Source organism: Zootoca vivipara, chromosome 16, assembly GCF_963506605.1.
Source record: "Zootoca vivipara chromosome 16, rZooViv1.1, whole genome shotgun sequence".
Taxonomy (NCBI): Eukaryota; Metazoa; Chordata; class Lepidosauria; order Squamata; family Lacertidae; genus Zootoca; species Zootoca vivipara.
Genome location: NC_083291.1, coordinates 16,520,427 through 16,536,514, shown reverse-complemented (window position 1 = coordinate 16,536,514; position 16,088 = coordinate 16,520,427). Strand labels below are relative to the sequence as shown.

General features: G+C 43.6%; 1 protein-coding gene across 11 annotated transcripts in view; it reads left to right on the top strand.

The window, feature by feature from the left end:
• Positions 1-15,867, top strand: part of ZNF462 (zinc finger protein 462) — a 158,175-nt gene extending 142,308 nt beyond the window's left edge. For 10 of the 11 annotated variants that reach the window (XM_060269180.1, XM_060269182.1, XM_060269173.1 and 7 more), the window contains 3 exons: positions 4,204-4,427; positions 6,768-6,900; positions 11,183-12,416. In XM_060269180.1, the coding sequence (XP_060125163.1) occupies positions 4,204-4,427; positions 6,768-6,900; positions 11,183-11,328 (503 nt within the window). In that variant the 3' untranslated portion in view covers positions 11,329-12,416. Of the gene's footprint in view, positions 1-4,203; positions 4,428-6,767; positions 6,901-11,182; positions 12,417-13,831 lie in introns of those variants that run through there. The other variant, XM_060269183.1, reaches the window with a different exon arrangement.
• Positions 15,868-16,088: the final 221 nt, after the last annotated feature.

Below are 16,088 nucleotides of genomic sequence, written 5' to 3'. Positions count from 1 at the left end.
ATACAGTAGAACCTCTACTTACGACCGCCTGTACTTGGGCCCGATCCAAATTGCGACTGCGGCAAACCCAGAAGTAAATATTGGGTTTGCCGCGATTCGCGCACACGCAGAAGCGGCTGCTGCCGTCTGCACATGCGGACAACGGCGCTTCTACCAGCAACCTGTTTCGCCTAAAGGACGGGACGCCAGAACGGATTATGGTGGTAAGTAGTGGTTCCACAGTAGGTATGTCCCTTGTGCTTTCACCCAGACACCCTATAGCAGGCATCCCCAAACTGCAGCCCTCCAGATGTTTTGGCCTACAACTCCCATGATCCCTAGCTAACAGGACCAGTGGTCAGGGATGATGGGGATAGTAGTTCAAAACATCTGGAGGGCCGAAGTTTGGGGATGCCTGCCCTATAGTCTCAAAAGGATATGAGAAACTTTCTTTTAAATAGACGGTTCTACTCAAAAGTAGAATGCACGCTAGGTTTCATTAAACCACAGATAAGACCTAATAAGCGACAGAGGCAATTTACAGCCAGAGTATTGGGTTGTTTGGTGCAAGGAATAGGGCTTTTTTTTAAAGAAAAAAGAGGAATGTGTTTCCCCTTAAACTGTTGCAGGCTTCAGGATGTTGTCAATCTGCCGCGGAGAGTGCTTTGTCGCTTACTTGAACACCATACTAAGTGCAGTTTTAACTTACCTTTTATGGGAACAGAGGGAGCTGGGACTCTGTATGTACTTCGTCAGGCTTTAGGGAGGGATTTTTAAAGACCAGGAACGGGTTGTTGCGTGGGCAGACTGGCAGCAAGGAATAGCTTTTCTGGCTCACAAACGCATTTGAGTTCCCTAACAGCCTAACCTCCTGAACCCTTTTGGCACTCCTACTATTCTCTGAGCCGTGGAAATGCAAATCTGTGCCCAGCCAGAGCTTTTCCAGATAATGCAATTTGCTGCCGCTATCTTCTATTAAGGCATTCCCATGCTGCCTTTGAAGAGATGCCCTGGCAGTTTTTTCCCCGTGCCGAATGCAGTCTTACCACGAACAATATGCCCGAGGCCTTAAATTTTTTTCTCTACAGTTACTGTTTTACACTACTCAGCAGAAGGGAAATTGTGGCACTGTGAGCGACAGCTACTTTTGCATTCCAGAAAAAAAGTCACCGAGCAGAAGAACTTTTCAAAGGTTGGGTTAGTATAGTAACTTCCATCGTGATCAGATGTGCACGTAGCTATTGATTTGTTACTGGATTCCTGTTTATCTAGGTTGATTTCCCCCACCCACACAAATGAAATTCACAAGGGCAAGACATTCAGAAATTGTAATTTGGAATGGCCGCATATTTAACTACAGTGGTACCTCAGGTTGAGTACTGGAAGTCCGTACTTAACCTGAAGCATACTTAACCTGAAGCGAACTTTCCCATTGAAAGTAATGGAAAGTGGATTAATCCGTTCCAAACGATGAAAAACACCCCCTAAAACAGCAATTTGACACGAATTTTACTGTCTAACGAGACCATTGATCCATAAAATGAAGGCAATAATCAATGTACTGCACTATAAAATAAATAAGACAGTATTTTAGATGAAAATAATTAACATTTACAGTACAGTGGTACCTCGGGTTAAGTACTTAATTCCAGGGTGCCATTTGCACCCCTAAAAGTACTTAATCCGAGCGGTGATAGCGTGCGCAAAGCGCCAATAGAGCGTTTCTGCGCATGCGCGAAGCGCACAGATCGCTTCTGCTCATGCGCGTGCAGCAGAACCCAGAAGTAAACACTTCTGGGTCCGCGGAGTACTTAAACTGAAAGTACTCAAACTGAAGCGCACTTAACCCGAGGTATGACTGTATCACTAAAGAATTCTGTTGTTTAAACTGTGGTTGTTCATGAAGGGCAACATTTATTATTTTTACCCAAATCAAATTCTTACTGAGGTAGCTCTGCAATTTGCATGGAGAAAGAGCAAGCGCATGTGCCGCTCCTTAGCCCTGCATAGAAAACACATCATGCTGTTCGCATCATGCTGCATGTCGAGGCCCATAACTATGGTGCCCTGAATCACACAGTTAGTTCTTTGCCCAGGGGGAGTGGGTAAGTCAAGGATTGCGTGCATTGAGCCAGCATGCATCCTGGCCTTGCCTCAGTTGGTTAGACAGTTCAGGGGTCAGCAAACTTTTTCAGCAGGGGGCCGGTCCACTGTCCCTCAGGCCTTGTGGGAGGCCGGACTATGTGCCCCACAAATAACCCAGAGATGCATTCTAAATAAAAGGACACATTCTACTCATGTAAAAACACACTGATTCCTGGACCGTCCGTGGGCCAGATTTAGAAGGTGATTGGGCCAGATCCGGGCCTTAGTTTGCCTACCCAAGGTTTAGAGCAAGCATCCCCAAACTGCGACCCTCCAGATGTTTTGGCCTACAACTCCCATGATCCCTAGCTAACAGGACCAGTGGTCAGGGATGATGGGAATTGCAGTCCAAAACATCTGGAGGGCCGAAGTTTGGGGGTGCCTGGGTTAGAGCATGGTGCTGATAACACCAAGGTTGCAGGTTTGGGACAGCTGTGTACTCCTGCATTGCATGGGGTTGGACTAGATGATCCCTAGGGTCCCGTCCAACTCTACGATCTGCTGCAGATTAATGCGACTGATTATGTGGGCTCTAGACCACAAAACCTTGTTCCAAAATAATTTTTTAGACTTCAGTGTAGCCAGGGCCAGCCCACCAGTTAGGCAAAATGAGACAATTTCCTCAGAGGATGAGGGTGGCAAATTGATGCCCTCCCCCCAGGGAGGTCTCGTTTACCTCATTCTCCATGCATGTCACTCTACATGGAGGTCCTTCCTCAGAGCAAGGGATTCTGGGAGCAGGGACTTCACATTTTTAAGTAATTTTCTAAAAGAATGCTTAGCTGCCCCAGAAAAGTGGGGAGGGCAGGGCGGGCAGTACAGTGGGGTCAAATAGCAAAAAAAAAAAAAGGAAACATGTTTTACAGCCTGTGACAATTGAATTAGACTTTAAATTTATGCAAAATAAGCCCAGAGATTGTTCACAGCAGCAGAAACTGGTGGTTAAGTAAATTGGTATGTGTAAGCGGGACAGAAAGCCGTTCTCTCTATTCAAACCCAAATGAATAGAATGAAATTTCATTACTAGTTCATTCAGCCATTTCATGCTAGAGTCGCCCTTTAAAATTCCTGTGTTGGAGAATGTCAGCTTTCAGATCCAGGGAGCCTGCAATATTCTTCTATAACAACTTTCAAGTCTGCTATGTTTACCAGTTAATCCTTTTTGTGTGTGTGTGTCTTATAACACCCTCCCCCTCCAAATTATGGAACCACATCCAACCTCTACAAACTTGCCAAACTTTTTAGTTTAGTTGTGGTTTTTTTTGAAAGTTTTAAACAGTTCTCACCTGTTTCTTACTGATTGTTTTAGGGTTGTGGGTTTTTTTAAACATGTTTTAGAACTGCTTTGAGCTTTTATTACAGTCAAGTGGTTTATAAACGTTGTGGAATAAAAAACAAACAAACCAGTTGAGCCTGGCTTTTGGTGATTAAGGTTAAGCTTGGGGGGGGGAAGAGGCGTTGGTGTTATTTTAATGAGATATTCACAGTTCTGTAAGTCTCAGGAACGAGTTAAAGTTAAATAACTTAAGTACACTTGCAGATAAGAACTGTGTCCCTGTCTGACATGGCTCATGATGAAAATGAAATGAGAAGACAGTTGATGTAGAGCTCCAAAATGTACTGTGTTTCTCCGAATATAAGACTATGGCTTATTTTCTTATTTTCAGGGGATATCTTATTTTTTTTCCTCCTTCTCCTGCCACGGTCGGCATTGCCGCTGTGCCTATCACTATGTCTTATTTTCGGGGTATGGCTTATATTTCTTGAATGCTTAAAAATCCTGCTATGGCTTATTTTTGGAGAAACAGGGTATTTTGTATAGTTTTTACCTCTATCTACCTTTTATTTTATTTTATTGCTGTGGCTCGTGGCTGGTGCCAATAAAGATTCTTCTGGTTCTGATTCACTTGCAGAAATAACATCCATATCAAAAGCGCCAGAGAAACAAATTGAGGGGTTTGAAATTAAATTTTGGGTGAAATGGCAGAATGGAGATGAAGGGGCTGTGTGTGAGTTGCCTTCAGGGAACCAGAGAAAACTTAGTAATGGAACTTCTACTGTTTCTTTTCGCCCCACTAGAAGAGCGAGTGGTCCCCATAGAAGTGTGCCGTTCCAAGCTGTCCAAATATTTGCAGGGAATCGTTTTCCGCTGCGACAAGTGTACCTTCACGTGTTCCAGCGACGAAAGCCTACAGCAGCACATAGAGAAGCACAATGAGCTGAGACCTTACAAATGCCAACTCTGCTACTATGAGACCAAGCACACGGACGAGCTGGATGCTCACCTTCGAGATGAGCATAAGGTGAGCTTCTGGGCGCCATCTGCGCCCGTGGGTGAACATGCTATGCAGCAGACACGGTGACAGGTGGTCCAACACCACCTTAAATAAATGTTTCCGCAACACAATTGTGCACTTCACTGCTGTAGGAAACAGTGCTGACCGCTAGCTTCTTGATAAGACAAATCTGTCCATGGTTATCGGCTATTGCAAGTGGATCCTGCAGCAATATACTCTCATACAGGGTTCCAGCCATTCTGTTCTATTCCCCTCCTCCTCCCGTTTTCCATTCTGGTTTGTGGACACACAGCACCTTCAATAATCCACGTGTTGTTGTGGTTCTTCCATGTTCCACAGTTTGAGATGGACGGCATTACATTTTCACAGCCCTGTTGTCGTTTAGTCGTGTCCGATTCTTCGTGACCCCATGGACCAGAGCACGCCAGGCACTCCTGTCTTGCACTGCCTCCCGCACTTTGGTCAAACTCATGTCCGTAGCTTCGAGAACACTGTCCAACCATCTCGTCCTCTGTCGTCCCCTTCTCCTAGTGCCCTCCATCTTTCCCAACATCAGGGTCTTTTCCAGGGAGTCTTCTCTGGCCAAAGTATTGGAGCCTCAGCTTCAGGATCTGTCCTTCCAGTGAGCACTCAGGGCTGATTTCCTTCAGAATGGATAGGTTTGATCTTCTTGCAGTGGATGGGACTCTCAAGAGTCTCTTCCAGCCCCATAATTCAAAAGCATCAATTCTTCAGCGATCAGCCTTCTTTATGGTCCAGCTCTCACTTCCATACATCACTACTGGCAAAACTATAGCTTTAACTATACGGACCTTTGTCGGCAAGGTGATGTCTCTGCTTTTTAAGATGCTTTCTAGGTTTGTCATTGCTTTTCTCCCAAGAAGCAGACGTCTTTTAATTTCGTGACTGCTTTCACCATCTGCAGTGATTATGGAACCCAAAAAAGCCTAGCTCAAGCTTATTTTATTAGTGTTCTCTCAGCACGCACCTAACCCAAAGGATTCACAACAATTTGGCTGGAGGGCAAACATATAGCTTGCGTGTCCATGGCAAAGCTTTTCCACTGATGATACAGCAGTTATTAATGTGAGAATACTTACATGAATTGATGCAGAAGCTGTTTTGCAATTGGCTGAAAATGTACTTTATTCACATGCAGCTCTGCTGTGATGGTGAGATACAGTATCAAATTAAGAGCATGTGTACTGCTCATTTTAAAAGTTTGGGGAGTCGCAAGTAGTTGTGCTTTACCTCTTCTTCCACCCTCCACCAATTGACAGGGAGCGGGTGGTGCTGTGGTCTAAACCACTGAGCCTCTTGGGCTTGCCGATCGGGAGGTCGGCGCTTTGAATCCCCATGATGGGGTGAGGTCCCATTGCTTTGTCCCAGCTCCTGCCAACCTAGCAGTTCAAAAGCATACAAGTGTGAGTAGATAAAAAGGTACCACTGTTGCGGGAAGGGAAACGGCATTTCCGTCACAGTGTCCCGTTGCACCAGAAGCGGTTTAGTCATGCTGGTCACATGACCTGGAAAGCTGTCTGCGGACAAACACTGGCTCCCTCGGCCTGAAAGCAGAGATGAGTGCCATACCCCATAGTTGCCTTTGAATGGGCTTAACCATCCAGGGGTCCTTTTCTTTTACCTACCCCTTCTCCCATCCTCCACCAATTGATCCTTTTCGGATGGCTAGCCATGCTTAAGGATTCCCTCCCCTGCTTCTCTTCCTCCTAACTCCTGCCGCCTTCCAGCCCTTTTTCAAGAGCTAGCATCATCCCACAGGTGTAAAGAATCCAAAACTTACAAGATTTCACCCTTTATGACTGCGGGAGCAGCTAGCCATCAACACGATGTTAGGCTACAGCAGGCATCCCCAAACTGCGGCCCTCCAGATGTTTTGGCCTACAACTCCCATGATCCCTAGCTAACAGGACCAGTGGTTGGGGAAGATGGGAATTGTAGTCCAAAACATCTGGAGGGCCGAAGTTTGGGGATGCCTGGGCTACAGTCATATTGGGATGGGCTCTGCCCTATAGAACTCAAATCAGTGCAGACCTCCTTCTACGTCTTTCCTTATGTGGCATTTGGTAGTGCCCCTTCCAGCCCTTGTATGTTTTTGGGTGCTTGTGGGCTTGCCACCATTTCCAAAGACAGAGACCTGTCAGCAAAAAGCCATCTCTCTTTGGTATGTCTCGAACCATTGCTTTGCTCACGTGGGAATTATTTGTTTTCAAAGCATTTTGAGAGCCCCTGTTGTATGAAAGAGTGTTGACATATGGGGGAATCTGAGGCATGCACAGTGTAATCGTAACAGATGAGATTATGCAACATTGTTTTCCTCCCCCAAAGGTGAGTCGCAATTTTGAGCTGGTTGGACGGGTTAACTTAGATCAGTTGGAACAAATGAAGGAGAAAGAGGAGACTTCCAGCAGCGATGAGGAAGAAAAGGAAGAGGAGATGAGCCCCAAGTGTGAAGCGAGAGGTCAGTATAATTGTCTTGTCTCTGATCCCAAGCACATTGCTGGGACTGGCTACCCTCAAAAAGCAATTTTTTTTATCTCATCTGCATTTCTCCCCATGAACCAAGACACACCAATGCTAAAGGAGGGAGAGGGAGAGATTGGTCTGGTTCACATATACAGTGGTACCTCTACTTACGAATGTTTCTACTTACGAATGGAGCTCCGTCCGCCATCTTGGATGCGGTTTAGATAGGATTTTTTATACTTACGAATGTTTTCTCCCAATGCATTCCTATGGGATTCGACTTACAATTTTTTTCAACTTACGAATGTGCGTTCGGAACGCATTAAATTCGTAAGTAGAGGTACCACTGTAACACTAAGCATAAGCTTTGGTTTATTGGATCATTACTTTGGGTTATGTGCAAACTGTGCCCAAAGGCTTAACTATGGTTTGTTCACATCTAGCAAACCATGGTCTGAAGGCATGACTTGTGGACGGGCTGTGAACCTTGGTTGGTTGTAATGTTGACTTGACATGCCTGCCCTTCTTTAACCATGATTGGTTTGGCCACTGTGCTCCAGGAGCACACGAAGTTACAAAGGCAGAAGGCACTGCCAGCTGGAAAAGAAACAAAGCTTTGGAGAACCAGGTCATAGGTTATTTGATTATCCACAGGACAACTCAGGTTTACATTGTTTCTTAAGCCATAGGTTAAGCAACCCATGGCTTAGTGTTATGTGTGAACCAGGCCATTGTCTAGCACTGTATTTCCGGGAAATGTTCAATCAGCTGCCAGATAATGGAGAAACAATTGGTGCACAAGCAAAAAGTTCATAATAGCTGTTGAATGGTTTTTTTTTTGGGGGGGGGGGGTTTCTTGCAATGTCCGTATGAAATGGATAGTCCATTCACCTTTAGTATAGTTTAGGTTCATAAGCTAATTCAGATTTTCAACTAATATGAAAAGATGAAGATGGCTAGACCATGGCTAATGCTCAACCAGAAAGTTGTATACAATATATAATTGAATATCTGTGCTGCAGTGCCAGCACCAACTATCTAAGCACCAGCACAACCAGGCACCCATCATTTTCCTTGCCTCAGTGTTACTGCATAAATGATTATCTGTTTGCAACAACAGGGTTGGGTATGAGAATAGGGACAAAGGTGGCAGGGCTTTTTAAATGGCAGCTGCATTCTGTCAAAATGTAGTTCTAGCAGTGAGGCTTCTGTATTATATACACAGGCACAATGGAATGAAAACTGGTGAGTTCTAGCGGTGAATCCATGGGTATTTGCCTCATCCTGTTGGACAAGAGCCATCGTGGCCTGAGGAAGGGGTAGAGGGGAGAGAGACCCTGTTTGGAAATAAAAGGCTGGTCTCAAACTCCAAAAGTCACAGGAGATTCCATCAGTCATGTGTCACGTAGAGCTTTACTGTGTCAGAGAGTATGTTGAAGAAGAGGGCAGAAGAAGGAAGAGCTGGAAGCCGGAGCCAGGCAGAGGACATTGAGGCTTAATGGTTTGGAAGGCCTATGAGAAGCCCAGAGCTAAAATCACTGGCTAGCGCTAAAAAGTCTTATCAGGAAGAGTGTGTGTCACAAGTGGCAGCCTTTGAGAGAGCTGTGCAGCTAAGGGTCAGGGGTTGCTAGACCAGGGTGACAGCAGAAGGCCTGTCAGAAGTCTTTGAGGGACCCAAGAGGCATCCAAACTGTTGGTGTTTGGAGTTAATAATACGTAGCTTGGAAGTTCAGCTGACCACTGAAACACTGTTGGAGAAGCATGCTTTACACTGGATATAATTACATCAAGACTCTTGAGTTTGCAAAATAAGAAAGCTAAATTTATCAAAGAAAATGCATACTTCATATGAAAGGTCCTAGTTCTATCTAACAAAGGTGGAGATACAAAGAGTTGTGCTTCCTGTTTGTTCTCAGCAGGAGAGATGTCTCCTCTCCCAAGGTTAAGGATGCGGAAGAAGGAAGTAGGAAATGAGGTCAGCAGTCTTGAGAGTATCAGTCTAGCATTGAAGGAAGATCAGTAGTTGGCACAAGAAAGACAGTCTAGGAAGACCATTGGTTCCTCTCTATCCTCTTCCCATGCAGATATGTCAGTCTACAGTGCAAGTTGTGTTGCATCCCAACAATTTCAACAAGAAAAGTCTTAAACCATCAAATGAGGGGAAAATCTTGAACTCCAGTCCTCTAAAGGCTGTAACCACAACTATTCATGTCCACTCACATTTTCAGTTGCCCTTTCACACCCGACCCCCACTACAACCAAACTCAGGATTATGGAGTGGGACAAAGAAAGGCAAATTGTGCATGTATAACACCAACTTATACATGCTTATTAGGGTAAATGTATGCAAATATGCCCACTCGGAATGAATTCATTTTCAGCACCAGATTTTCAGTAAAACTGCAGACAGTTCCCCTCCCTCTCCTTCCTCATGTTGTGGCAAATTTATTCTGTTTGAGAACCAAACCGTGAGATACTTAAGTGGATGAAGATCAGCATTCTGCGAAAGATGCTTTTTAGCATCAAGAGGACAAAAAACTAAAGTAATGTACATTCCTTGATAGATGGTTTTAACAATCAATGCATGAGAAAAGGCTTTTGGGAAGAAAGTGACAATATCTCTTCTTAGCACTGAAACTGCCCAGAGAAATAAGGGCAGGCTCTTGTGTGTATGTGTGTGAGAGAGATTTTCAGTAGCTTAAGTTAGCTCATAAGCTGTGTACATTATAATAAAACGTGGAAATGAGGCAAGCAGAGATCAGCAGTAAATGAAGCAAAATCCCCATTTCTTTCATTATGTACTTTGAGAGGACTCTGGGAAGGCAAAGGCATTGGCATTCTGTTGTTTTCTTGCTCAAGATAATCCCCACTAAAGAATTAATGCTTGGAGCAGATGGCGCCATCTCATTTTCAGTGAAAAGAATCAAGCGAGATAGTCCAAGCAATTATTTTTAATGGCTTGTGTGGCGATCATCTTAATTTTGTGAGAAAACGTTTCATCTTTTGTTCAGTGGCCTGGTCTCTTGTTCACACAAGGGGCCTGCGTCTCAGCCGTGTGGAATGTCTACTGTGCCTTCAAGGTGTCAGGAGTTCTCAATTATATTTGGCAGGGCATGATCCAGCCAGGGCTTAAGCGTTTCTCAGTCGCATTGATCTGAGCACATTATTTGTTCTTTCCGGCTGAAAATCAACGAGACTCGGAGTGTTCAAACTTTGGCTGGATCAGGCCTCCAGTTGTGATTGGCAGGGCATACCCAGACTAAATTAAACACTTTGTTGGGTCTTACCCTGTACAAGCGACATCCTTTGTACAGGAGGAATGTCTGATTGGAGCCGGTGGCAAAACGTACATTTGTTTCAGTGAGCCTCGACTGCATTGTAAATGTCCATTGAGCAAGGCAGATTACCTGTTGCCTATATTTTCACAAGACACCTTTGGTGGGTGGGGAAGAGAAGGTTAAACCCAGTTCTAAGACTACACTTTTTACTAATTCTAACCCCCCAAAGAACCTATGGGAAAAACAAAACTTTTGCGAGAGCTGCTTCAGACATTATAACAACGCGAAGAGATTTTTGGGGAAATGCCTGTATCTCATATTCTCTGGATCTCCGTTTGAGGTGAAATAGTTTTTTCTCAGCTCTGCATTAGCTTTCTGGTGGGAAATGATCTGTTCTGTAAGGCAAAGGAACAAGGGGTGCCAAACACTTGCATTTCCTGTACTCTTCACATCATTGTAACATCCAATGCCATTCTCGGAGTGCTGAGAATTCTGTGTTAAGAGATCTTTAGTCTCCTTACATAACCAAAGGGCTTCTTGGGGACAAGGATGTAACAGTTAAAGCAGTTCAGCTCCGGAATTGACATCTTGCCCTTGCACCTATAATTGTTTTAAAGGGTGTTAAACAGAAAGATAATTTACAATGAAGGTGAAAATAAGAGATGAACAACTAATCAATTAAATTGGGTGTGGGGGGGGGAATAAATCTGAAAGTTTGCACGTGAAGCAAAATATTTTAGTCAAATGTTATTATTTCTTCGTTTGGCCATTTCATTTATGACTAAATGAGCACTATTGAATGTCCATCTTCCTTATTCAATCCTAATTTGCAGATGCCTCAGGGTACTTCTAGGATACTGGCATTCTCATCTCAGATTCCTTTTTAAGAGGTCTTGTTTACATTCTCTTGGGCTTCAAGAGAAACTTCATTTTCTGCTTCCTTAAGAGAAATGGGAGGACTCTTACATGAGCTTAAACATGTGCATTGTTTCCTTCTAGGGTCCATGAGGTTCTCTGAGAATGGACCACAAGAAAAACGTTTCCCCTGTGAATTTTGTGGCCGGACGTTTGCAGAGGGCTCAGAGTGGGAACGGCATGTGCTGAGACATGGCCATGTAAGTTGGTCTAAGTCTCTCTGCTTTTAACACGTTGGTTGGCACATAGGAAGGTGTCGTATACCAGCCTGGATAGCTCAGTTGGTTAGAGCGCAGTGCTGATAATGCCAAGGTTGCAGGTTCAATCCCCTTATGGGACTACTGCATATTCCTGCGTTGCGGGGGTTGGACTAGACAACCCCTCAGGGTCCCTTTCAACTCTACAATTCTGTGATTCTAAGCCAGTCTGCTGGTCCAACTAGTTCAGTGTTTTCTGCACTGACTGACAGAAACTCTCCTGGGTTTTTGACATGGGTTTCTCTCCCAGCCTAACTTGGTGGTTGTCGGGAGCTGGAGTCTTAACAACAGAAGAGCTAAAGTTTCCCCATCCTTCCTAAAAGCCTAACAAATTGGCTGTGGCGTAAACTTTCATGATTTGGAACCCACTTCATCCCATGTCATCGGCTGAATGGGACCCTGCAACCATCATTGGACAGCCCTTTTTCATGTGCCGCCTCTGTGAGAGGTCCAGAGGGCGGGCAACACGAAAACAGGGCCTTTTTCTGCAGTGGCTCCCTGTCTGTGGAATGCTCTCCCGGCATCAGCATTAGAAGGGGGTAGGATGTTTTTAATATATTTCTCTTGCATCTTGATTTTAGTGTAGCTCTGTGGGGTTTATTGTCTGTTTGGTTGAAAGTTGTTGATATATTTAAATAATAATGTTTAGGTCAGGGTAACAAGGCCCTCTGATGCTCCAGGTAGCCTCCTCCTTTTCCCTCCTCCTCCTTAGCTTGTTTTTAAACTTAATAACAAACCATCCCCCATATAGCCTAATCCCAAAAGAAGAATTCAATGGATATACAATGTCAATGATCCAGTCAAACATTAAGCAGGCGTCTTTTGGTGGCCAATAAATAATCTATGGCCTTTTAAACTGGGTGGGGGGGGGTATCGTATTGTTTTTGTTTGTTACTGTGTTATGGGTTTTATGTTGTAAACCACCCTGTGATCCACAGATAAAGGGCAGTATAAGAATTAAATAAATAAATAAATAAATAGCAAATCAGAACAAAGTAATTTGCTGCAGTTTTGCATAAAAATTGTTCATTCTGGAACAATGCCCACAACCAATAAACTGCAAGCATTTCTCCTGTCTTCTATAATGATTTTATGAATTTTTTCCAAATTATTACATAACTCCAATGATTTATTATTGCTGTATTATTATTAATTATTATTATTATTATTATTTTGGTTACACATTTTCTTCTTGACTTCCCGACCCTTCTTCCCTGGTTTCCCCCCCCCCTTTAATTCCCTCGTTAGCAGCTGCATTAAAACACATTTATATTTATTGTCTTAAGCTTCCAAAGTCCTTTCTCTACATTCTTCTGTTGGTCACATCTCAAATCCTGTGTGTGATTTCATATAAGAATGATAATTCAATAGGTAATGCACCAATGGCCTCCATTCTTCTAGGTAGATATTATCATTTTGTCCTCTTATTTTAGCAGTCAGTTTTGCCATTTCTGCTTGGTCCCATCAGTTTTTGTAAGCCATCCTTCCTTAGTTGGAGTCTGTCTTTCCGTTTCTGTGCGTATAAAGTTCAAGCTTGCAAGCATTTCAAAATACCGCTGCCCTTCCGTTTTCCTCTGATAGGTGCCTCTGGATCAATCTGAATTCGTTCAGGATACTTTTAGCCAATTATGCTGCCACCGCTATTCTGTCCCATTCTGAAATAGAGGAGCTTTGCCAACACACCACTTTAGAGACCGTGTGGGAAGCATCAGAAGGAGTAACAGGCTGTTTGTGTTGGCTCAAGGCAGGGCCAAGGAACTATGGCAAAGACCCTTTGGTTTCTTTGCGGAGATAAAACTGCTTCCTTTCGTCAGCCACCGCCACTGGGCTTACGTAGAATGAATGAATGAATCTTTATTTGTGTCAGCTATCGGCCATAGCAATAAAACAACAATACGATATACAAAGAATAGAAATAAAAAGTCCATTATATAAAATACATTTTAGGGTTTTGAATCAATAGTCAAATAGTGGCTCTTATTCTGATTGTCCCAGCTAAAAACCTTGCAACCTTTGCTGTCACCTGCTCATCTTGACCTGCCAAGAGAAAGGACACTGTGGCAGTGGCTGGGCGACCCGGAATGGACAATAAAAGAGAAGTGATAATCTCATTCCTCAAGTCTTTATAAAGAGTGCAAGGCAGAAGGGCATGCGCCACCAATTCGGGACTGCCATCTGCACAGGGACATAAGTGTTTTTCGTGTGGAATCTGTTGGAATTCTCCCTCAAGTACAGCCAAGGGCAATACATTCAATCTTGCGAGAGTAAAAGTGTGCCTATATTTTAGAATTGCTAGGTTATGCAGATAGGGTGCCAGAGAGTTGAAATGGGAAGGTGGAAAATAGTCATACCATGGGCAAAATTTTCTTATGGTGGCCAAGTTGTTCTGACGCTCGATATAATTTCGGCGCTGACAAACTGGCTTACGTAGAATGCATGTCCAAAATGTCTCACCTTCCGTTTTCTGAATTTCTAGGGCTGTGAATGAAACCAAGCGGGAGATTGGTGAAGATAGCCAGCCGAAAGAGGAGGCAGAGGAGAATGTTATGGTACCACTGGCAGAAGAGCTGGAAAGCAGCGCGAAAATCTTGGTGGACTTTCCCCACGAGGACGAAACTGCTGTCTGCATTGTTGCTGCTGCTGCTGCTGCTGATAAATCACTCCAAGAGAACGAAGAGGCCAAAAGCGAATGAGCACCTGGTGTGATTTCAAACAACCTACTTGAACAGTGATAGATGGGACGGGATGGGGGGAAGGGGGGCGAGGAAGAATCAAAGCTGCTTTTAGGACTGAATGATCTATTTTCAAAGCACTGGTACCTGTGTGTGTGTGTGTGCGTGCGTGTGTGCGTGTGTGTATATATTAATTTTATTTAATTGAGGATGACGAACTATGTGGCTCCAGTACCATCTCTGCAACTCTTCTGGATCTCGACAATGGGAAGTTTATGTTCGTTTGGACTTGAGAAGCAAACTCCCAAATATTCCTCGCATTATGCCGCCGTGCTTTGCCCTGGAGACTTCGGATTGTTTCGAGGATGGAAGAAGCGTCACGAGGATGGAAGATGTAGAGGACAACTTTTCGGCGCACAAACGTGGGCGCTTTTTTCTAGTTTTAATAAACCTATTATGCTTTTCCAGACTGACTGACTTGCTTTAGAAAGAAAGAAAGAAAGAAAGAAAGAAAGAAAGAAAGAAAGAAAGAAAGAAAGAAAGAAAGAAAGAAAGAAAGACTGCTTTAAAACAGTCACGTGTTTCCTAGTACCTCAGAATTAACCAAGGGAAATAAAAAAAAATACAAATCTCTGCATTTGTCTGTACTACCTGTTGTCATTGTGGTTAAATGTAGAGAGAGAGAAAGAGAGACTGCTGGGCAAGATGGTGAATGGAAGGAAAAAAACACAACCACAAAGTTTTAAAAAACAAAATTGTGCTCAAAATCCCTGTGGGGGTTTTATTTCTTAAAATACTGTGATTTTTTTAATTATTTTAGTATAAAAAATACAAAAGAGAGAGAGAGAGAGAGTTCCTAGATACCTGTCTGTGACTTGTCATCCTTTATTCCAGGTAAGCTGTTAGCGTTCAGCTATTATTTCAAAGTCATGCGACTTGGATCTGTGCCGTTCTTGTTTTGCCCCATGTCTATGTCTGCTCAGCCTGAGGGATTGCAAATACAGCACAATTAAGGGTTTTTCTTTCCCCATGTAAAGTAATGTTATCCCCCCCCCCCATCCCAGTCCACCCAACCCACCCAAGAGATGGCGTTGGGAAGGAATATTAGTTATTGTGAATAAAATTGTGTCTCCCCCCTCCCTTTTTTTATAGTTTCTAACGTGGAATTAGCAGAGAAGTAACGTTTTCATTTTTTTAAAAAAGAAAAAAGACAGAAACAAACAAACAAATACCCGTTAAACTAAAGAACCAAACTTACAGCACAGCTATGCAGGTTGTGGACCAATAAGACGGGTCCTCATAATCATTCTGTTGCTTGTCAAATTGAACATCTCTCACTGGTTATTATTTTGGTTATTAAGAACGGTTGCCTTTTTCCTTTTTTTGTTGTATGTGGTGTGTCTCGTTTCGGTGCAACGGGGGGAGGAGGGGGAGCTGATTAAAAAAAACGTGTCATTTTGAAAGCTTGAGGTGACCAATTTCTGTACTGTTGGGGGGCCCTGGAGATCTCTTTGTGGATTTCAAGGTGAGAGTCTATAAACTTAACGGTGTCGCCTCCCGTTAGCTCTTCGCATGAGAGAGAGAGAAAACAGCTTAGCGTAAATAGGAATTTGCCCACGTGGAGATGGGGGATTGTGTTCCTTATTCATGCAGAAGTCTTGTGTGGACGTGAGAACGCAAGCTCGGGACCCACGGGTGATGGTCTGATTGTGAACAAATGGGTTTCTATCCAAAAAGTAGAAAGTACTTGATTGAAACCTAGTTTTAGAAATGCATGTGTCTTTTGGGGTTGCTTTGGTTTTTTCTTTTCCTCTTTTTGTTTGGCGCTTTTTTAAACTGGGGGAGGGGGAGGGTATGGGGTGGGGGTTAGGAGACAGGAAGTTGCTGAGAAGTCAGTATCCAACAGAACTTCTCACCAAATTGATGGTGGAAGATGATGATGAAGAAGAATACTGTTGCATTTGTGGACTAAGTGCTACTCGAAAAGCATGGTGTTTTGATTTTGAGGATTCATACTTTGCGGGGCGGGATTTTTTTATTTTTATTTTTTCACTCTTTATT